Source organism: Lactuca virosa, chromosome 5 (assembly GCF_052849685.1).
Source record: "Lactuca virosa cultivar CGN04683 chromosome 5, Lactuca_virosa_CGN04683_v6, whole genome shotgun sequence".
Taxonomy (NCBI): Eukaryota; Viridiplantae; Streptophyta; class Magnoliopsida; order Asterales; family Asteraceae; genus Lactuca; species Lactuca virosa.
Genome location: NC_136430.1, coordinates 355,866,973 through 355,889,078, shown reverse-complemented (window position 1 = coordinate 355,889,078; position 22,106 = coordinate 355,866,973). Strand labels below are relative to the sequence as shown.

The following is a 22,106-nucleotide window of genomic DNA, read 5'->3' as shown; positions in this document are numbered from 1 at the left end:
GTCCGTCTAAGCCAAGATAATTAAAAAGATAATATTTTTTTATGGTATTGTTGTGGCTATTCTCTTAATTTATTTATTTATTTTTTAATCTTTTTTATAAGTAAGGATTTGTTACCGGTTCAAGTTCAAGCAAATTGTGATGTTTTTCTTTTTGTAACAAACAATATTGGAGTTTTTTATTTTTATTTTTATTTTTTATATTTAACAAACAATGTTGAGTGTTTTTTATCTTAAAAACATTGTATGTGTAATGTTGGAGTTTTTGCATCTTAAAATATATTGTATGTTTAATTTTATGATGGCTAAAAAATTGTATGTATAAAAAATAGATATTTAAAATAAAAAACAAAAATTAAAAATATAAATAAAAATTTTTATTTAAAAAAATGTAAAAATTTAAATTTAAAAAAATAAAACCGTAAAATGTAAAATAAAAGAGAAATGGAGAAAAGTTGGATATATTTTAAAAAAAAAAAAAAAAAAAAAAAGTTAAAAAAATGAAAAAAATACTAATATGTTAAATATTTTTGAAAATATATTAGAATGAGAAATAGTTTTTTCAATCATATTATTATAGACAAAAAATCAAATTAAAAGCTAAATTTATAATTTTTTTATTAATAAAATTGAAACTTTTTACCGTAAAACAATCCGTGTGGTTCTAGACTGTAATCCGTTAAACTGTTTGAGTTCCGTCCAGGGTTCATTTATCTGTTTCGACCTCTCTCTGCGGCTGTGGTTGGATCGTATCACGATTAGGGTTTTTCTGAGTTCAAATTCGATCATGGAAGAGATAACAGATGGAGTAAGCAACATAAACATGTCCTCCGATTCTTACAAGAAAAACCGAATTCAAGTTTCCAACACCAAGAAGCCTCTATTCTTCTACGTCAATCTTGCCAAGGTAACTCCATTAATTCCTATCAGAAACCCTCTACCCTTCCTTTTGATTTGATTTCCACTTCGAATATATTTCTTGTACGCAATCTTCGTTGATCAGTCTTTATTGACATAACCGTTTGCGTCATGTTGCTCTGTATTTAGGGTTTTTATACGGTTTAATTTGTAAATTTATAACCATTTTTTTGTCCTTTTGATTGTACATCAGAGGTATATGCAGCAGCATAACGAGGTGGAACTTTCAGCGCTTGGAATGGGTATTGCTTTATCTACTTCCATGTTTTGCCATTTTTATTCTCGTTTGAAGCTTAATAATTCTGGAATCTCTAAAGTTTAAAGCTTCTATTACATGCCATGGTTTGTTTTACAAAATTTGCTGAAGGGAGGATGGGAGCATTGATTATCACTTCAATTTGCCCATTATTAATCTCCTTTTCGTTTTTCAAAGTACCCCTCCTTACAATAACACCATTTTTGCAGCAATTGCAACCGTTGTAACAGTGGCAGAAATCTTGAAGAACAATGGATTCGCTGTAGAAAAGAGTGAGTTATAAGTTATAACTGATACAGAAGTATACTACAGACAAATGTAGATTTATAAAGTTGTTTGATTACACTTTTGGCATGTGTATATGCAGAAATAATGACATCAACTGTAGAGATGAAGGGGGAATCCAGGGGAAGACCTGTCCAAAAGGCCAAGGTAAAAATGTAAAATTTCCAGTGATTTGATTATTCTGTTGATAATTGATTGTTTTGAAAATTGTATGTTCAGATTGAAATAGTATTGGGGAAGACAGAAAACTTTGATGAGTTAATGGCTGCTGCACAAGAGGAGAGGGAATTGGGATATGCAGAAGAGCAGAACTGAAAGAGAGAATAATAGAATGTATGTGTGATTTCTATATGGAGTTGTTTTCAGCTTTTTGTGGTATTAAGATTGTTTTTTCTGTTTGATCTTCTAACTAAATTTGCATTATTGTTTTTGTCATCTTACCCTTATGTATCTATGCTGTCTGACTTTCTACACAAAACTCTTATATTCTAAAAAGGTCAAACAAATTGTTGGCATGAAGAGTTTAAATCATTAACTCCAAAAAAAAAAAAAAAAATTCAATATCAACATTGCAGAACTGTAGTTTTAAGAAAAAGAAAATTCTTAAAATGGAAGGTAGTGACATTTAACAATAGATAACTTTATAACGATATTTTCTTATCCAAAACCTACTATTCCATGCAAAAAGCCACTAAAAAAATAGAACCCACAAATAGTAAACAAAGTAAAAACTGACACAACCCACTAATAGTAAACATCAAAGTGATCAAGACAACTACCGATGAATTTTGAAGGGTGATTTTAAAATCACCTCATGTATTCAATATTTATACCCCACACTTATAAAATATATTCTTTTATTAATATATTATGAATGATAATGAGATGTTAGATTAGATATAATTATATAAAGATGTTTAGTTAGACATAAAGTATACCCCTTTATATATAATATATTCCACTACAATGTGTTTGTTAACACGATCTCTCACAGAGATCTATAAATAGATGTCCAATGGTTGTCTATAAATGTGGGGAAAAGTGGTGCTTTCAATATGCATAGAGTAATTAAAAGTAGTCTTGAGACCATATTAACATGATGTTAATGGACATTTGAGGACTCTACTTCTATTTATAAAGAGAAGATCAAAGAGAAAACATCAACTATATGCATATTGTAACTGTTTTAATGTTAAACTGGTAATATTAATTTTAAAACGAACTGGTGTAACGAAATTTTATAACAACGAAATGAAACAGACGGGTAAATTAATAAATCTGTTAATTGTCAAAGAAAGCTTTTGAACAACTTCTGAATTCCACAATCCTAGTTTATTGAAACTCCACGTGGACATTTCAAGACCCACAAATATAATCAGAGTATCTCAAGAATTACATAAATGAATTTCGTCATTCGTGGAACTGTAAGTAACAGAAATGGCGCTCATTCCTCCTGCAGCTCCTACTCTTGCTGCTAGCAGCGCACGGCTTAGCGTGCTACCTCCAATCGTACGCGTCAGAATCGCCGGTCGCCGCCGATCTGCAGTTCTAGCCAACTTATCTTCTCCGCCGCGCAGTGTCGAAGCGGTGGATTGGGTGGATGCGACATCAAGCTTCTTCGAACAAGATACCAGGCCTATCATGCTATTTGACGGTAATAATAACACCTATTTACGATCAACGATGCTTTGTTTCACGAATTATGTATTTATTTTCAACAGCCTTTAAAATTTACAGTCTCTGCATCTGTAATAACTTAGGTTTGCATAACTTTTTGCCCAAAATGATTAATCGTGCGGGTTTGATGATAGACGCACTAATTTAAATGAAGTTTGTGTAATTGTTTCGTGTATTACTAACGTGGAAGCAAGAACACTTCATAATTTGAAACGCTCTCTGAAATATCACATGATCTACAGAAATCATGCGATAGTTTTGATATATGCAATCATCTATTAGTCGTGCCTGTGATAGATGATAATGTGCAGCGTTGTTTGTATGTGACCACGTAAAACAAGCTGTTCAATTTTGCTAGGTGTCTGCAACTTATGTAATGGAGGCGTCAAGTTTGTACGTGATAATGACCGACAAAGGTTTCTATTCATATCCTTCTGATTCAGTTAAATTATACCAAAACAAATCAGTTTTGATTCAATGGTGTGCCTTCGTTTTCAGGAGAATAAGGTTTGAAGCCCTACAAAGCGATGCAGGAAAGAATCTACTACAGAGATCTGGAAGATCTCCTGATGATATTTCAAGTGTTGTACTTGTAGAGAAGAACAGGTAAAGTCATACACCAATCCTGCTATTACTGTAGCATATTGTTCATCAACCTTGAGATTGCATAGGTAATTAAGTAAGGACTCTGGTGTGTTTCAGGTCATATATTAAGTCAGAGGCTGTGTTGAAGATCATGGAGTACATAGACTTGCCATTTCCCCAACTAGCTTTCTTTCTCCAGTTTGTACCTTTGTAAGACCTTTTCCTCACTGATCTCTCATTTCTCTCTTTTACTAATGAATGCAATTTGATTAATCTTCTATTCATTCTTAAATTTTCCCCTTTTCCTGCAGATTCATTAGGAATTTTGTGTATGAAAACATTGCGGACAACCGTTACGCAGTATTTGGTCGTTCAGAGTCCTGTGAAATTTAAGGTACTCATTCTAAGGTAACTTCTTATGTACTACTGAAATAAAAGATGTTCATTATCAGAAGGAGCTCATATGTTATTACAAAAGGTTAAAGTAAGCATACAAATGACAATTGACAAATAGGGGGGAATAACAAATAAATGTTGGTCTAAGGTTGTAGGCATTTTAATGAAGGTTTAACATGGCTAGCTCTTCCATGGGCATTAATACAAGTCCCATAAACCTTTCTTCCTGGAATTGCTGACTTGATATACACACTATCCACCACAATATTTGTGCATGCAACACTTTTACTGCAACTTATGTTTATTACATTGTCCATGTTTGATGTCCCTGCGATTCCTCTGAATGTTATGTCACTCAACTTCACAGCTGTTGTCTTTGTCACATAAAGAAAAGTGTTAATGATTTAGATTTTAAGGGTTGGAAATGGAAACAACTTTCATTCAATATCTAAGTTACTATTTATAGATTGACACTGATACTTACTGAGGTTAGGCAATCTTTCTGAGTGGGACAGTAGTATTGGTCAATCATGATAGGGTTCCAAACTGCATCAAACTTAATGCCTGAAAATGAGATCTTCTTTGCATAACCAGTTCCTCCCTGTTGAAAAAAAAAGAAAGTTAAAAAGGGTCCCTGTATTTACGCTTTTTTTTTTCAGTTATAGTCCAAAAAGGAATCCTTACCTGATAAGATTTGATCCTTACTCCAGCTAGGGTTTTTTTCATGGTACAGTTTCGCACATCTACATTTTCCACCACATCGAATCCCCCATGTCCCAATGATCCAATGCTACACAAAAAGGTATATATATATATATATATATATATATATATATATATATATATATATATATATATATATATATATATATATATATATATAGATTTTGTGCTTTGTATGTAATGAATTAATGATTTTATTTAATTATTTATGTTATAAGTTTCAAAATGTGTATAAGCTACCTGATTCCATGGCCTGGCCCACACATGATCCCGCTAATTTTGATATTAGATGAACCTCCACTAATAGCAATACAGTCATCTCCTAAAAAGCGGGTTTGAAAAAAATTGATATTTTTGAAAAAAAAAAACGAGCGAATTTGGAAAAAAAAGGGTAAAAATGGAAATACCTGTTCCGATAACGGAGTCACGTATGTTGACATTGGTGGAACTTGCGATATTGATGCCGTCAGTGTTGGGGCTTGTTTGAGGGGCGATGATTTTTAAATTAGAAAAAATAACACCATTGCATTTGGTCATTAAGAGATGAACTCGTGGACTATTTACATGTGTTAACCCATTCAGTCGCAAACTGTTGCATTTTTTAAACTGTATTGCCTAAAGTTTTTAAAAAAATAATGATGGTTAGTTGATTACTTTGCTACTTGCAGTGCTTGTGCATTACAAGTTGTACCCTGGATAATGGTTACTTACCACTGGTGCACGGCAAGTTGTACCCTGAAATTAAGTGGAATAATAATATGTAAGAATTTTTATCTTATATGAGATAAAAATTAGAAAAATAAAATACATAAATAATTAACTTACTGGTAGTGGAGAACCAATGCAGGCATTTGTCCACCAAATACGTCCATTTCCATCTATTTTCCCATTTCCACTGACTGTAAGACCATTCACGGTATTAAAAGATAGCCACGTGTCAACATGATGGCCAAACCAATCGGTTTTTTTGGTTGGAGCAACAATGTTTCCTGACACCTGTTTTTGACAGTTTTAAAGATCATGTGATTATAATGTGTCTTTTTATTTTTAGATAGTCACATACATGATTCCTTTTTGGGAATTACTATGTTATGTTTTTTAGCATAAATGCATGTTGTTTGACTTTGACCAAATTTATCTATAGCTATATGCATATACTTACCTGGATAAAGATACTGGAGGGGTTGCATGGACCATTGAAATCCATAGGCTTCAAAAAAAACGTCCTCCCTGCTGGTATCACTAATATACTCTTTTTATTTGGTTTCGATTGACATGCCGCTTTCCATGCATTCGCAAAAGCCTGTATATGTATAATCTGCTTTATAAACTTGTACCATACAACTGTCATTCGTTTGTTACATGAGAAGGGTATTTACGTCTTTTGCACAGACGAGAGATCGGGACGAAAAGTTGCAATTTTTGTCCCGTAACATCAGTCCCAGTCCAATGCACGTCAAACAAAGTACAAGACTCTGTTTTGTTCTGTCATGTCATGTCATGTCCTGATCTGTGTGATAACAGTACAAGCTTAATGTACAATCTAGAACTATATAGAAGGAGTTTGAGTACCGGTGAGTCGTCGGTTTTCCCGTTTCCTTTAGCGCCATATGCCATCACGTTAAAAATGGTGGTGGATGCAAGACTGACTTTTGTGACACCAGTAGCACACGAGATAAATGAAAGCATGCATGTTAGCAAGACCACAATCAATGTCACCAAATGAACCTGCATGAATAACTTCACTTTTAGTAAAACTGAGTATGCATCTTTATATGTGAGGATCACAATTACTGCCAAATAATTTTACCATATTTAATGCCTACAAAAAGACAAAACACTCCCTGTTCCAAAACCTGGTTAGTTTCTTTTTTTTGTATTGGTTTAAGAATCTGCAAAAAGACTTTGAAAATGAAAGAAGGCTCTCACCATTCTGGTAATCTGACAAGATATCATATGTAACCAACAATTAGTTCTCAGTAATGTGTCCGTACTCTCATGTTCATGTGTGTGCATGTATTTATATATACAATAAACTCACACTCACATATATATACGTGCTTTAAGGTGAAGCTATATAGGTGTTATTTTATTAGTTTCTATAATTTTCTACACAATGCTATTGCTACCACTTAAAGAAACCAATTGAATTACTGATTCGTAACTTTGTCATAAAGTACAATGCCCAACATTGTGTACAAATACTTCCACCTTTAAGAATGTGATAATTTATAAGACCAATAATTACGGTATATATAGAGCTATAAGATGAGAATACAAAATGACTAGAGCGATTACGCTCGGATTCTTGTATGGTCTCTTGCACGATCTTTTTATTTAAGGTATGCATTATTATTAGAAGTTTTCTTTGCTACGTATTATTTTTACACCAAAAAAACTACAATGAATACACACTTGCACACGTTATATAGGTTTTTTAACTGATGGCTCTGTAGCCTACAAATCTATCGGTTTAACTTGTATATCATGTATATCGTTATACTTGGTCATTGCAATGTTAATAAAATATTTTCAACTTAGTCTCTTATTTAGAGATGTAGATTTCAGTCCATTTATATGAAAAAAGAATTGTCAAAAGGAAAATCCGTTAAACGGGTGTAATGCCGTCAATAACATATTGTAATAATTTAAATTGTTTTATTTGTTAAAAGAATATATTATTATTTCAAATAATATAAATTTTTGTAATCATATTCATAAATTTATTATCTAGATAAAAATATAATTGGTTAGTGCAAATCAATTTTGTGACCCATAGTAAAGTTTAGAAATGGTTATGTTGACATGACATGTGTAATTAATCTGGTAAACGCAAATGTCTTGCTTAAAATATGGATTACGAAATATACGGCTGAATGTGTGTTGTAAAATGGTTAAGTACGGGCTGATTAAAGTCGGGAAAAAGCAACCATTTACAAATCACATGGATCTTTGCAGTTTTATACTCCACACACCACCTTTCACGCTTAAAGGGGGGTTATTTGGACTCTAAATGATATCATACCCTTATTATATCTCCTAAACATAACTAAGCTTTGGTTTCAATTCAAAGTAACCACTAAGTAAACTTTACTTAGGAATTGATGGGAGAAGCAGTAATTTGGTGTTAGTAATTTCATTTTTGGTTCACATGTTGTGTTTTCAATCAATAACGTTAGAGGTGGCAAAATAAATGTGTGACTCATGAGTTGGGTAGTATGGGTCAAAGTAGACAGGGTCGGATAGTTGAGTGAAACTATTTAGAGTCACAGTAATCAATCATGAAATTTTGTCTATAATAAATGAATAGCATGTGTCATTAGTCATACTTGAGAGAGGTTTGTTGTAATCGGGAAATTTAGCTATAATATGTTTTGTGTATTAGATAATTTGATAAAAAATATTTAATTCATATTCAACTATATTTAGATAACTTTAAGTAAGATAAAATTAAAAAGACATTTGTTGATCATAATCATCCGATCAAATATCGTGTAACAGTCATTAACGACCAAGATTTTTTTCCCAAGAATAAATATCGTATATCTTTAATATATTATATCAGGTATGTAACAAGTAATGTTGTATAAACTATTAACGAATCCAATTCTTAATAATTGGAAATGGATCTAGCTAACTTGCAAGTAACCAGTTACTTGTGAAATTCAATAACTTCATGATCGGAAATGAGACTGCAAACGTTTTCAGTAAAAGAAAAAAAAGAATATGAAATCTCAAACGAATTAACATAATATTTTTGACAAAGTAGTAAGTTATAGTTGGTTAATTATTACAAAATTTAAAAAATGTTCAGATTCATGCATGGGAATTTCAGAAGATATTAGTGCATATAAAAATATTTTGGTTGGGGTAATTGGTTAAAATGAAGCTTATGTAAAAGTTCAGAAGATATTTGATTTATTTTTATATATATGAATCGAGATTGTCATATTTGAGCAAAACTCCATTTGCTAAGGGAGTCAGAATATTCAAGAACAAAGGGCAAAAATTATAAATATATGTAAGTATGTAACTTTAATAATTGTAGGGTTTGGAAAAGACAAAACGAGAATCAAGAATGAAAGAGAACCGATAAATTAATTCTTCATCTTATTTCTTACTTCAATATATGTTGTGATCAAAAGAAGAAAGAAAACTCTTAACTATCTTTAACAAACAAGTTGGTGACATGGTCTTTCTCTAACATAATCAGTTACATTCTAACTCTAACTGTTAACATGAAGAGTTGACCTCATGCCACAAACTCTAACAATCAATGTTAACATAAGAGACATGCTTTTCATTTTTGTATTTTTTTCGTAAGTACAGTTTCAAAATACAGAAGAAGTATAAGGTGTTGTTTATTTTTTCTGGTGCAAAATGTCTGCAGTCTGTGGATCACATTTGTAAATTTCTGCAGTAGAAGAGGTAGACCAAACGTCTGCAGTCTGAAAAAAGAAGACTGATGGTTTTTTTAACATCTACAAGCTACTAAAATCTAAATAAATTGATTTTTTTAAACTTCAAAGTGATTATTTAATATTTTTATGACTTTGTTATAAATAATTAACAAATCTAGATCAACTTTTATGCATTATTGTATAAAAAGTGAAAATAAAATGATACGAATTAACATATATATTTGATAAAAACCAACAATTTTGGTCGTAAAGTTATACATAAACATTGTAATTAAGAATCAAAGAATTTGACATATAAATGGATGGAAATAAACTTCGATTTTTTCAATTAAATCAATTAAAAACGTATAATAAATATTTTCCCAAGAAATTGATGATACTGTATTAAATAATGTTTTATAAAATTTGGCATAAAAAACATAAGAATATATAATGATTTTTTTTATATATTTATATAAATAATTTCAACGACCATTATTGTAATAAATCTATATTTATAAATTTATTAAAAATGTCATGTTTGTGTCGTCGAACTTTTTTTAAAAGTATTGTAACTTGTTTTTTTCAAATTGTTTATCATTAATAAAGTTGGATTAAATATAAATTTAAAAAAAAACTAAAAAAATAAAGATATATGTGTTTTTTAGGCTAGAAGATGTTAGAAGACTATGATCCACATTTGTGCCAAAAAGAGGACGCACAAACATTTTTAGGCCTGCAGTCTTCAAAAAAACAAACAGAAGAGGCCAAAAAGATCTACAGACAAAAAACAAACACCTAAGCCATTACATTAACTTATTATAACATCTTAAACTGAATTTTAAGGATGTTATATGTGTGAGGATAGACGCTAGCATACAACACACTTCTCATACCCTATGACACCGTGTGAAATGTCGCAGTTCTCATACCCATCAAAACTAGGTTTTTGGAAGCCATCACCCTCGTGCTACTTAAGAGGTTACAAATCCCTAGTGCATGTGAGTCCTTTTAGAATGTAGTCACTAACTCTAACGTTCAAAATTGGTTACCTATGAATGTAGTCTTTAACTCTTAATCCATCCTAAGTGGATGTACATTCACTATCAAAACCAAGTTCAAAATATCAAAAAATCCCATTTAAATTAAAATATTTTTAAAATACATTTATGAATGTACAAACATACTTATAGCACTCGTATAACTTAGAAATAGGGTTTCATAGAGAAAAAAACACTTTTATTTTTATTAAAGTATTATACAAACTTGTATTATTGAATAAACACTCACCTTAACAAGTGTAGACACAACACTTCAATCCTAGTTTGGATTAGACACTTAGTGGTCACCTAAAATTAACATCAATTTAAGTAATTAATGACTAATTACATTCTAGATATCTAAACTGAAGTTACACACGCAAAATAGATTTTCCATCATAATTAATCTTATGGAAAGTAATGGAAGCAATCAAAGTGAAAAAGGATAGAAAAAGTTCATTTATGTGAAGTCAGGACATTAGTCGGTTGAGTGAATTTGAGCTAGTAAATCCACTCAGTTGAGTAAAACTACATGTTTGCACAACTTCGAGCACATGTTTTAGTCACTAAAACATCACAATTCACCACCGGTCCAATGATTTATAGGACAAAATAGAGATCCAGAGGTTTAAATTCAACTTTTTCTCTAAATGAGTTCATAAACTTCAATACAATCTTTAATCCTTTATAAATGCAAATAGCTCCTAAAATAATGACTCCATTTGATAAGTTTAAACTATATTAATGAATTAGATTGATAATCCAACTACTCAAATCCATCCAAAAGCAAATCTGGATTTAAAATCATTAAATGAACTCATAAAGTCCAAAGTTTAGCTTGAAATTACTACAATGGCAAATTAGAAGTTATTAGTCACATATTATGGATTAGTTAACCTCATTCGAGATTAGGAAACTCATTTCTAATTTAGAATAACATTAAATTCATGATCTAAAGCTTCCAATCAACATTTCACCGATTTAAGGTTTGCAAGCTTCCAAAACTACTTATGATATTGAAATCAAACAACTTTAAAGGATGTTGTTGACAAAATGATTAACTATTGAAAGAATCTAAACTAGAAACTCAATTTAACTCCTAATCAACATATCATTTTTGGATTTTAAGGGAAATGTAAACCCTAGGTTACTAGAATGAATAAGATGATCAACGATTGTAACATCGTGAAAATTCAAACCAAAATTTTCATTTTTAATTCATAAAAACATATATCATATTGTTCAACACCAATTATTCATTTAACAAAGTTTTCAAAATCATCTCATAAAATCCAGGATCCCCAGCAGCTCTTCCCAAAACATAGTGTGTGTGTACAATCATGCCGGTGCCTTCCCGCAGTCCTCTGAAGTACCTGAAACACATATCACATAAACGGTAAGCATGCATGCTTAGTGAGTTCCTCAAAATACTACATACAACACATAAGCCACTCGAGACTGTAGCTCTACGAGACCTTCCGGTCAATATGTCTCAGAGGCCTTCCGGTCCCACAAACTGAGTAGACCTTCCGGTCCATACCATATTGACCTTCCGGTCCATACACTGCTGACCTTCCGGTCTATACTCTGTTGACCTTCCGGTCCATACCATACTGATCTTCCGGTCCATACCATTCTTACTCAATACATACATAACATATACATATCACATAGAAACATATATCACATACTCGTCATAGCACATAAGACCTTCCGATCACACATAATTACCACCCTAGGTAAGGTATAGTGAGAAGACTCACCTCGTATGATGTCTAGTAAACTCTCGTGTTCGATATCCCCGATCTAGCATCCGCCTAATCACATTAAGTAATTTATCTCTAATTAACAACGATTCTCATAGGCTAGACTAATCCCTTCCTATAATCTCCCAGAAGGGAAAAAGACCATTTTACCCCTCCAATGGTCCAATTATCCAAATGTTGACCAACCCTAAAAGTCAACGAAAGTCAACTCCAGTCAACGGTCCAACTCTGACCAGACTCGCCGAGTGCACTCGTGCGACTCGTCGAGTCCCATCGATTCTCAGTGAACTCAGGAAGACCCAGCTCGTCGAGTTAACCCCTAACTCGTCGAGCTATCGCATGATTCAACTCATCGGGACAAACCCTAAGCTACTCGCCGAGTCGGCTCATCAACTCGGCGAGTCTATTAAGACTCAGCTTGCATTCAGACGATTTTAAGGCGGAATACTTCCTCAAACTCCAGATCCATACTCTAAGGGCTCATTTACCACGTAAAGTCATAAACTTTACGTCCATGCATGGCATTTTGGGCATGAAATGCCAAGAACATGATCTAAATGGGGTTTTCACTCATAAATACCATCAAGGCTGAATAAAGCAGGAACCTTTGGGTGCTAGAGACCTCCTAAGGTCCAGATCTGGAGTTCAAGCCTCCTCATGAACCCCAAATCCTCAAAGTCCCAAAATGAAAGGAAAAGAAGCCCTAATCTTCAAAATGAGAGATCTACTCAAATAAAAGGGAAAGGTTCGAACTTGATACCTCTAATAGAAGCTCTTGGTCGTATAAGCAGTAGATCTATCAGCCTCTTCTCAATCCTAGCTTGGAATCTTCCTTTCCTTCACCAAAATGCACTCACAAATCTCAAGTAAGGCTCAAGATTCTCTCACAAGCTCAAGGGGCGATTAGGGTTTCTTCTCAGTGAGGTGTGGCAAATGAGGCTATAAGTGCCTTTAAATAGGTCCCAAACCCAGGGATCTAGGGTTTCCACTTACAGCGCCTACTCGACGAGTCTACTCTTGGACTCGTCGAGTAGTTCATTAAACTCACGTGGCCACCCCGCTTCTACTCGACGAGTTATAGCACCAACTCGTCGAGTAGATCAATGATCCTCAAAAATAAATAATTAAAATAACATACCTGGAAATCCGGATGTTACAACGATGGTTACCTCTTTGAGTTTCCTATTAAGATTCTAGCACTAATCCTTCAAGAACTCTTAAAGTTAGCTTTAAACTCTCTCTAAGCTCCAAAAGGCACCACTCTCAACTTTTACACTCTTCAAAACCGTTCAAGGAAATGAAGGAGGGAGATTGGGTTTATGTTTAAATCTTTGGTCACTAGATAATTTAAGTCCCTTAAATTTTTATTTTCCACTTTTAACCCGAATTAAGTATAAACTTAACATCTAACATATATTTTTATGGAACTACCCTATTTAGTAAAATCGTTGATATTTTAGACCCCAAACAAACCTAGTTAGGTCAAGGTTTACTTAAGATTTCGAAATTGATAATTTTAGTCCCTTAAACTTTAAATTTCAATTTAACACATATTAATCTTTTAATTGACTTTAAAATTTTCAAGTCCATCAATTTTATTTAAGTTTATAAATTTTTTCTTAATGTGGGTAAAACTTCTAGCCCCGAATTACAGTTGTTACAAAATCCGATCCATTAGATATAAGTCGGATACCTCAAAAACTGTTGAAGTATATCAACCTTATCTTCTTATCTAGCTATTATGTATTTGAATGTAATTCTTATCTATTAGTTTGTTTTGTAATATGATAGGATTATTTGTAATCCGATCCAAACAGATCTCTGATGTATAAGTACCAACGTTGTGATTAATGAGATACACACATTAAAATCGCATACACACTTGTATCGATTATTTCATGGTGTACACAAACCTAATATCATGACAGGAAAGACAGGAGAAACATTTGGAGAATCATCGACTCCCAAAATTGAGTCGAATTCTCCATTCTATCTTGGCCCTCAAGACCGACCCGGTGATTACATCACATCGACGAGACTACGTGGTGATAATTACGATGACTGGGCCGGAGATATCCAGATGGCTTTCGAAGCACGAAGAAAATTTGGGTTCCTAGATGGTATGATCACCGAAAGGATTCCTCCAATCACGGAATCTGATTGGAATACCATTAATGCCATGTTAGTATTGTAGATTATGAACATGATAGATCCTGAAGTAAAATGCTATTTGGCGAAGCATAGAGACACGAAGAAACTATGGGATACGCTCAAGTCTCGCTATGATGTTGTTAATGGACCAAGAACCCAACAACTCAAGGGTTTGATCGCCAAGTGTGAACAAACGAAAACAATGTCAGTGTCGGAGTACTTTGGGAAATTCATGGCGTTGTGGGAAGAACTTCACAAGCATGAACCGATGATTACATGTACCTGTTGTAATGCTTGCACTGCTGGAACCAAAGACAAATAAAGGAGAGACACAAACATGTTCCATAAATTTCTTATGGGATTGAACTCTGATTACTTCTCTACTTTACGCACAAGTATACTTTCACAAGACCCGTTACCATCACTTGACAAAGCATTTCAATTGATAGTACAATATGAGCGTAAGGACTGCTAATGTGGTCCTCGAAGAAAAACCTGCTGATGTTTTGGGTTTTTCTGTCCGAACCAACACAAACAACAAAGGAAGGGGGCGAGGAGAGAAGACAGACAAGTCATCTCTTCTGTGTTCTCACTGTAATAAAAATGGGCACGAGGTGGTGAATTGTTTTGAGTTGGTTGGATATCCGGAATGGTGGGAGCAGGATCGAAGTAAGCTTGATGGTGGGGGTAGAGGAGGCATATCTGGTGGACGTGGAAGAGGTTCGGCACATGCAAACGCGTTGACTACAAACCATCATCATGGATCATTGCTTTTCACTGCTGAGCAGTAGAAGGCACTCACAGGTTTGATGAGCACCTCAAAAAATCCCTGAAGAACAATTAAACGGTATGTTGCAAAAGAGACTTTGGATAATTTATTCTAAGGCAACCCATCATGTTACAAGAGATTTTTCTTGGCTTCATAATACTCATAAAACCTCGAGTTTGTTAGTAGGACTGCCGAATGGTAGAAAAGTTATTGCTACCCATGAGGGTAGTGTGCACTTATCTGACAAAATTACACTAAAAAGTGTTCTTTTGGTTCCAAAATTGAATTGCAATTTGATCTCAGTTTCTCAAATGAATGATGATATGAAAGGCATTACATTATTTAATTCTTACATGTGTGCGATACAGGACCGGTCGAGGAAGCGGATTAGAACGGGAGTTAGACGGGACAGACTATACTACTTTGGAAAAGGCGACTCTTTTCAGCATGTCTCAGCCAATAGAGCTTCATCCTCATCAACTCTTGAACTTTGGCATAGAAGAATGGGTCATCCCTCAGAAAAAGTGGTGAAATCCCTTATTCCTACTAGTAGTTTGCGGGGTAGTATGAATAAAGTCTGTGAAGTCTGTTTCCGAGCTAAACAATCTAGAGAAAAATTTCCTTTAAGCATTAATAAAACCAGTAGAATTTTTGAAAAAAGTTCATTGTAATTTGTGGGGACTGTACAGATATCTTTCCAGTTGTGGTGCACACTATTTTTTAACCATAGTTGATGATTATTCTCGTGCTGTGTGGATATACTTCTTGATTGACAAAACTGAAGTTTTTCAAATGTTCATGTCATTTGTTGCAATGGTCCATAGACAATTTTCCCAAAAGATCAAGATTGTTCAAAGTGATAATGGTACGAAATTTAATTGTTTAATGAATTATTTTTCTACAAAAGGCATTCTCTTTCAAACCTCATGTGTGGGTACTCCACAACAAAATGGTCGTGTAGAACGAAAACACAAACATCTTTTAAATATCGAACAGGCTCTCATGTTTCAAACTAACTTGCCTGTAAGTTTTGGGGAGAATGTGTGATTACTGCCTCTCATTTAATTAATAAGACATTGTCCCCATTACTAGACAATAAAACTCCTTTTGAGATCCTGTTTGGTACTTCGCCATCTTACTCTACCATCAAAACCTTTGGGTGTTTGTGTTTTGCTCATAATAAAAAAGCTAAAGGTGATAAATTCGCGAGTCGTAGTAGAAAATGTGTCTTTGTTGGATACCCATTTGGCAAGAAAGGATGGAAACTTTATGATGTAGACACCAAAACATTTTTTGTTTCTCGTGATGTGAAATTTTTTGAGGATATATTTCCTTTTAGTGATTTGTCTATTCATTCTAAAGATCACCCTCATGACCTTCCCAATTACTTTGAGCCCATGGAGAATGCCTAAAATGACAGCCCATCGACACAACCCATACCCGCTGATGAGTCCAGATTGGTGTCTGAGCCCATTTCTACCACTAAGCCCACAGTGAATCTGGATCCCCAGCGACATTTGTTTCACCATCAAACGTCGAACATCAAATGGGAAGAGGGCACCGCGATAAATTTCCATCGGTACTTCTTGAAGATTTTGTTACTCACACCAAAGTAGTCCAAAGTCCATCCTGTCCTTGCTCGTCTCCATCGGCAACCTCAGGTACTTCTTATCCTATTTCTCATCATATAGCTTGTGATAAGTTTTCTCCTACATATCAGAAGTTTATTGCTTCACTTGTGGCTGGTCAAGAACCTAGATCATTTAAGGAGGCCATGCAACATGATGTTTGGAAAGCTTCTGTGAGAGAGGAGAGTCGTGTACTTGAAGATAATGGCACCTGGATTTTGACTTCTCTTCCACCTGGGAAAAGAGCCCTTGGTAGTCAATGGGTTTACAAAATTAAATATCACTCCAATGGTGAAATTGAGCGACACAACTCCAGATTAGTAGTCTTTGGTAATCATCAGGAAGCGGGAGTTGACTATAATGAGACATTTGCTCCCGTCGCCAAGATGATGACAATGCGTGTTTTCCTAGCCGTGGCAGCATCCAATAAATGGGAACTTCATCAAATGGATGTTCATAACGCCTTTCTACACGGAGACCTTAATGAAGAAGTTTATATGTGCCTTCCACCAGGGTTTCAAAGTCCTAACAAAAATCTGGTATGTCGATTACAAAAATCTCTCTACGGCTTAAAACAAGCTCCTCGTTGTTGGTTTGCGAAGCTTGTCAAATCTCTCAAATCATATGGTTTCGTCAGTCTTACTCTGACTACTCTTTGTTTACACTTAGTCGTGGTGGCACTCAAATTAATGTCCTCGTTTATGTGGATGATCTTATAATTTCGGGTAACAACTCCCGCTGCTATTAAAACATTTAAAGGTTATCTCAACAGTTGTTTTAAGATGAAAGATCTGGGCCCCTGAAGTACTTCCTCGGCATATAAGTGGCTCGAAGTCCCCAAGGTCTGCTTTTGTGTCAACGTAAATACACTCTTGACATAGTCAATGAAACAAGTCTTTTGGGGGCAAAACCTGCAAGTTTTCCCATTGAACAAAAACATAAACTTGGTCGGGCTCATTGTGCACTATTAACAGATCTTGAAGCTTATCGTCGTCTAGTTGGACGACTGATCTATCTTGTTGTCACACGTCCAGATCTGGGCTATTCAGTGCACATTTTATCTCAATTCATGCAAGCCCCACGCATTGAGCATTGGGATGCAACATTGTGAGTGGTCAAATACCTTAAGGGTACTCCTGGACGTGGCATTCTATTGCGTTCTGACAATACTCTTTCTCTACAGGGCTGGTGTGACTCGGATTGGGCGGCATGCCCCATTACTAGACGATCTCTCACAGGGTGGATTGTTTATCTCGGGCATTCTCCAATCGCCTGGAAAACTAAGAAACAACACATAGTCTCCCGCTTTTCTGCCGAGGCAGAATACCAATCCATGGTAGCTATCACATGTGAATTTAAATGGCTGAAGAGTCTACTTCTCAGTCTAGGAGTCAAACACCCTCAAGCAATTAATCCATTTTGTGATAATCAGGCAACTCTACATTTAGCAGATAATCCTATGCTCCACGAACGAACTAAACATATAGAAGTAGACTGTCACTTTGTGCATGATGCTATTGTTGAAGGTCTAGTGGTTCAATCATATGTTCACACATCCGAGCAACTGACAAGTATTCTAACTAAGGCACTTCGCAAAACTCAATTTGACAAATTGGTGGACAAGTTGGACATTTTCGATCCCCATGCTCTAACTTGAAGGGGGATGTTGAAGTATATCAACATTATCTTCTTATCTAGCTATTATGTATTTGAATGTAATTCTTATCTATTAGTTTGTTTTGTAATCTGATAGGATTATTTGTAATCCGATCCAAACGGATCTCTGATGTACCAACGTTGTGATTAATGAGATGTACACATGAAAATCGCATACACATTTGTATCGATTATTTCAAAAACCTATGACCGTATTTTTTACCCATATTTTCATCTATATATTTTTTATCCAAAAAATGCTATAGTTTCCAATCGAAATCCAAATGAATCGTATGTACACCATTTTTTGACAACATCCTTTAGTTTCCAACCAAAAACCCAAAATCCGGATAAATCAAATCCGAATGATCAGATAGTTGATATAGCTAAATTATATTTTTACCATATTCGAATATAAAAATATTGAAACCCGGATTTATTAAAATTGTCATATTTTATATGAAATGTTGCTGCATGGAATAGTGGTCTCAAATGAAATCCATTATTTTTTATTTTTTATTTTTTATTTTTTTTGCATTAAAACACTATTATTTTATAAACATGGATTTAGATAAAACAAACATATATAACTAACTAATAATACATATCAGTAATCAAATATAACTTTATTAAAAGTAAAATCATAATGGAAATATTTTATATACATATTATTTGCCTTCCATCCGGCCCGTCCAAGAAGGTGGACGATATAGGCGACCGTCCATGGTACATCTTTTAAAGGGGTCCAAATTTTTTATATATTTTATTAATATAATGTTAGACATGATCGATTTTGAAGATGTTATTAGTGATTTTAAATCTCAAAAAGCAAGAATAAGTATTTTTCTTGAAATATATGAGTTTTTATAATAAAAAATGTAATATTTAGAAGCTAGTATACATAATTTTTTTTTCAATTATTAAGTTAATATAAAAACAGTTGATGAAATTTGTGTATTTTAAGAGAGTATTTTTTCCTCTTTTGCCATGGGCCCAAAATATGTTTGGAACGGCCCCGCCTTCCATACGGAATGCACATTCAAATACATGGTCATATTTGAGATATTTCCATTGTAAAGTAATCATAGACATCGTCCTACATTCATTGTTACTTCTATATAATGACAACAATTTCAAACCGGATTGCAATATAAGCGTGTTGATGCAACATTATTTTGGGATGACCCTCCATATGTAATGGCTGTTATGATCAACATGCTCAACGTGATTTAACATTATTCATCTACAAGTCTTCTACTAATCGAGTTTCTTCTCCAGACAATTGTATTGCATATAGATGACACTTCATATGCAAAGCATGCTCATGATTATGTGTTCCACACTTCCACAAATCATGTGTACTGTCCAACAATCATAATAGATGAATGGTTTCCCATTAAACCGAAGGGACAATTAATCTTTAGTACCAATAATTTTACTAAAAAAATTTTGTACTTTGATATGTACAGCTAAGATCACATCTAAATATAATTATAAGACCCCATTTGATCTAGTTTTGTTTCTTTTAATGACAATAATATCCCAAGAGAATGTCCTCAATCTTGATGATAACTAAACATCTGAAATTGATTTTTATATTAAAAAAACTACTAATATAAAATATAAAAAGTATAAAAAAGAACTAATAACGGGTGGAGAATTCTAATGATCATTTTCATAATCTCATCGCTTGAATTTCTAAACATTCGATAAATTTCTCTCCAACTAGCCATGATGAAAGATGAATATAAGAAATAAATATTTTAAATATATAGAATATGATTTATTGATGTATGGTGGTATAATTGTTTGAGTGGTCTTAATGTCTTATGCCATATTTGGAATATTTCACTTGATCAATACTGTTATTTTATAATGTCATGCAAATATGCAATAGCTAGAAGCATTAAAAAAGTTTATATAATTTATAAATTTTAATATAAAAATCAGACCGGATAATAATTGGGGCGGGCCTCGGACCGGCCCACCGGGCTTAATCAAGCACTAGACATTGGGACATTGTTGATCTCTCTACTCTCTAGTTCTACATTGAATTGCAACATTCTGGAAGTGCATTTGCAAATTGCAAGTAATCGATGAAACATGATAGAAATACGAATATGAATCAAAAGCAAAAACGGAAGGAAAATCAATGAACAGATGCCATTATCCATTCATCTATAACAAGTGGTTCTACAAGTCGCCTCGTTTTATTCATCAAAAAAACACAAAGTGGAAAGAAAAAGATCAAAATCTACACCGCCAACTTCCCCTGATTTATCACTTCATTGCTGCTTTTGACGAACGAACAACATCATCAACTGCATAGGGCGAACAGTAATCGAACCCATACCACATCTCCGCCGGAATCCAATCGTTATAATCAAAAGAAACCGCCTTCGTATTGTACCCGTACACCTCTACTCTCTCCGGCAACCACCCGTCGTAACCGCTTCTGTACAAGTACACGTAACATATCTGATTCGTACACGGACCGTATACCTCGAATGTATCGGCCGAACACCGCTCAAACGTCCTCGTCGATGGATCATCCAGTCTGGGTGCATAAACCTAGAAATTATCATCATTATTCCATATCAATATCATATACATATTCTTCACTCAATCGATGCGAATTTCGAGCAGTTATAAATGTGAACAGAACATCAATCAGACCTGATTGCCGTAGGCATCGCCAAAGGAGATACTGATTTGATCTCTGGTATACGAAACGGAAGAACAGCTTGTTACAAGCCTTACAGTGAACGAACAAGTTCCTTCGTTCTATGAAAATCAAACGAGGTTAGTTAATTTATGATTTCTGTAAACGTCTTCTATGAAATCAGCTTTGAATTAACGCGAAGAACATCATACTACAAAATGAACAAGTGAAAGTGGTTACTGGAATTCTGCTTTCAATTAACTGAAAAGTAGAAGAGGCGAATGAAATTCTCTAATCAATTAGCGCTAGTTACCTGATGATTAGCAGAGTCGATCTTAAAATCAGGGTTTGGTAGTGGTGTTTTGATACTTGATCTTGCTTGAGATGATGTTGAGATTAGGGCACATAGCAGAATGAAACACGCAGCTCTCATCATTTTTCTCTGAAACAGGAGTAGTGCGTGGCAAAAGTTGATGACGAGAACAGTAATCCAGCATCAGTTAACTACTTGACAATCTACTTGTTTTTTTCTGGGGCGGGTACTCTGCTAGAAGAATTAATTATGAAATAAAAGGTAAACCTTTTTACGAGATATTATTACCAAGCATACCATTTAAAAAAAGTGAAACAGATAATATTTTGTAGGAACATGTAAATGTGTTAGTCGAACCAAATTACAAGACGGCGGTAATGTCAAAATTGTGGAATCTCGGGTTAATTAAAGCTATGAGGAGTGGCTTGGCACTAGGGCGGAACTTATCATATAATTTGGGGCCGAAATTATTAGGGAGGAGGGAGTCGTTCCCTCCCAACCCACCGAACCCACTGCCACATCAATTTTTCTCTTTTATTTTTCTTCATCTTTCCGAACCCATAACACACAAAAATCCTATCTTTTTGAACTCACTCAACCCACTCAATTAAAAAAAAAATACAAAACAACTAAGGTCCAAGTTTTAAAACACATGGTACAAGAGAAAATAAGAAAGAGAAAGTAGAGAAAGATGATGAAGTGGGTTAGTGAAACCAATCAACCCACTCGTTGAAGCGGGAGTGGTATCGCCGATAACTCTATTGCTAATTAAGATTTTACATTTGATTGTTTTGTATTTTTTTTAATTGAGTGGGTTGAGTGAGTTCAAAAAGATAGGATTTCCGTGTGTTGTGAGTTCGGAAAGATGAAGAAAAATAAAAGAG

General features: G+C 34.1%; 5 protein-coding genes across 13 annotated transcripts; 3 read left to right on the top strand and 2 right to left on the bottom strand.

Moving 5' to 3' along the window:
• Positions 1-669: 669 nt before the first annotated feature.
• LOC145110903 (uncharacterized protein At2g34160-like) lies at positions 670-1,891 on the top strand. The gene is made up of 5 exons (XM_079047217.1): positions 670-904; positions 1,109-1,157; positions 1,381-1,443; positions 1,539-1,603; positions 1,676-1,891. Exons 1-5 carry the CDS (start codon positions 785-787, stop codon positions 1,769-1,771), a joined length of 393 nt encoding a protein of 130 aa, XP_078903343.1. The 5' UTR covers positions 670-784; the 3' UTR covers positions 1,772-1,891.
• Positions 1,892-2,866: 975 nt separating this feature from the next.
• Positions 2,867-15,707, top strand: LOC145116568 (Putative thiol-disulfide oxidoreductase DCC). Of its 9 annotated transcripts, none has more exons than XR_013712187.1 (7): positions 2,867-3,110; positions 3,492-3,549; positions 3,632-3,739; positions 3,836-3,928; positions 4,030-4,112; positions 4,848-4,916; positions 5,982-6,187. XR_013712187.1 is itself a non-coding variant. In XM_079052901.1 (6 exons), the coding sequence occupies exons 1-5, from the start codon at positions 2,894-2,896 to the stop codon at positions 4,109-4,111; spliced, it is 558 nt and encodes a 185-aa protein (XP_078909027.1). In that variant the 5' UTR covers positions 2,867-2,893; the 3' UTR covers positions 4,112-4,126; positions 15,332-15,707. The 9 variants fall into 9 exon arrangements, 3 of the variants coding, with proteins under 3 accessions (XP_078909027.1, XP_078909028.1, XP_078909026.1); XR_013712192.1 differs by having other exon boundaries at positions 4,825-4,916; XR_013712191.1 differs by having other exon boundaries at positions 4,774-4,916.
• Positions 4,164-6,866, bottom strand: LOC145116567 (putative polygalacturonase At3g15720). Its single transcript, XM_079052899.1, has 10 exons — positions 6,767-6,866; positions 6,410-6,565; positions 6,000-6,140; positions 5,663-5,833; positions 5,549-5,572; positions 5,245-5,452; positions 5,078-5,159; positions 4,799-4,904; positions 4,599-4,715; positions 4,164-4,488 (listed from the first exon to the last, which is right to left on the bottom strand). Exons 1-10 carry the CDS (start codon positions 6,851-6,853, stop codon positions 4,258-4,260), a joined length of 1,323 nt encoding a protein of 440 aa, XP_078909025.1. The 5' UTR covers positions 6,854-6,866; the 3' UTR covers positions 4,164-4,257.
• LOC145113465 (uncharacterized) lies at positions 13,965-14,516 on the top strand. Its single transcript, XM_079049556.1, has 2 exons — positions 13,965-14,163; positions 14,254-14,516. The coding sequence occupies exons 1-2, from the start codon at positions 13,965-13,967 to the stop codon at positions 14,514-14,516; spliced, it is 462 nt and encodes a 153-aa protein (XP_078905682.1).
• Positions 15,708-20,396: 4,689 nt separating the features above from the next.
• On the bottom strand, positions 20,397-21,552 carry LOC145115766 (embryo-specific protein ATS3B-like). The gene is made up of 3 exons (XM_079052126.1): positions 21,223-21,552; positions 20,924-21,031; positions 20,397-20,818 (listed from the first exon to the last, which is right to left on the bottom strand). Exons 1-3 carry the CDS (start codon positions 21,343-21,345, stop codon positions 20,528-20,530), a joined length of 522 nt encoding a protein of 173 aa, XP_078908252.1. The 5' UTR covers positions 21,346-21,552; the 3' UTR covers positions 20,397-20,527.
• Between the last annotated feature and the right edge of the window lie 554 nt (positions 21,553-22,106).

Excerpts from the sequence above, each read along its gene's own strand:
- LOC145110903 (XM_079047217.1), top strand. The coding sequence starts at position 785 with ATGGAAGAGATAACAGATGGAGTAAGCAACATAAACATGTCCTCCGAT. Across the intron at positions 1,158-1,380 it reads ACTTTCAGCGCTTGGAATGG|CAATTGCAACCGTTGTAACA; the intron begins GTATTGCTTTAT and ends CCATTTTTGCAG. Across the intron at positions 1,444-1,538 it reads TGGATTCGCTGTAGAAAAGA|AAATAATGACATCAACTGTA; the intron begins GTGAGTTATAAG and ends GTGTATATGCAG.
- LOC145116568 (XM_079052901.1), top strand. The coding sequence starts at position 2,894 with ATGGCGCTCATTCCTCCTGCAGCTCCTACTCTTGCTGCTAGCAGCGCA. Across the intron at positions 3,550-3,631 it reads CGTGATAATGACCGACAAAG|GAGAATAAGGTTTGAAGCCC; the intron begins GTTTCTATTCAT and ends CTTCGTTTTCAG. Across the intron at positions 3,740-3,835 it reads GTACTTGTAGAGAAGAACAG|GTCATATATTAAGTCAGAGG; the intron begins GTAAAGTCATAC and ends GGTGTGTTTCAG.
- LOC145116567 (XM_079052899.1), bottom strand. The coding sequence starts at position 6,853 with ATGCACACACATGAACATGAGAGTACGGACACATTACTGAGAACTAAT. Across the intron at positions 6,141-6,409 it reads GGAAAACCGACGACTCACCG|GCTTTTGCGAATGCATGGAA; the intron begins GTACTCAAACTC and ends ATACATATACAG. Across the intron at positions 5,573-5,662 it reads GCATTGGTTCTCCACTACCA|GGTACAACTTGCCGTGCACC; the intron begins GTAAGTTAATTA and ends ACTTAATTTCAG.
- LOC145113465 (XM_079049556.1), top strand. The coding sequence starts at position 13,965 with ATGACAGGAAAGACAGGAGAAACATTTGGAGAATCATCGACTCCCAAA. Across the intron at positions 14,164-14,253 it reads AAAATTTGGGTTCCTAGATG|ATCCTGAAGTAAAATGCTAT; the intron begins GTATGATCACCG and ends TGAACATGATAG.
- LOC145115766 (XM_079052126.1), bottom strand. The coding sequence starts at position 21,345 with ATGATGAGAGCTGCGTGTTTCATTCTGCTATGTGCCCTAATCTCAACA. Across the intron at positions 21,032-21,222 it reads TCGACTCTGCTAATCATCAG|AACGAAGGAACTTGTTCGTT; the intron begins GTAACTAGCGCT and ends TGATTTTCATAG. Across the intron at positions 20,819-20,923 it reads GCGATGCCTACGGCAATCAG|GTTTATGCACCCAGACTGGA; the intron begins GTCTGATTGATG and ends GATAATTTCTAG.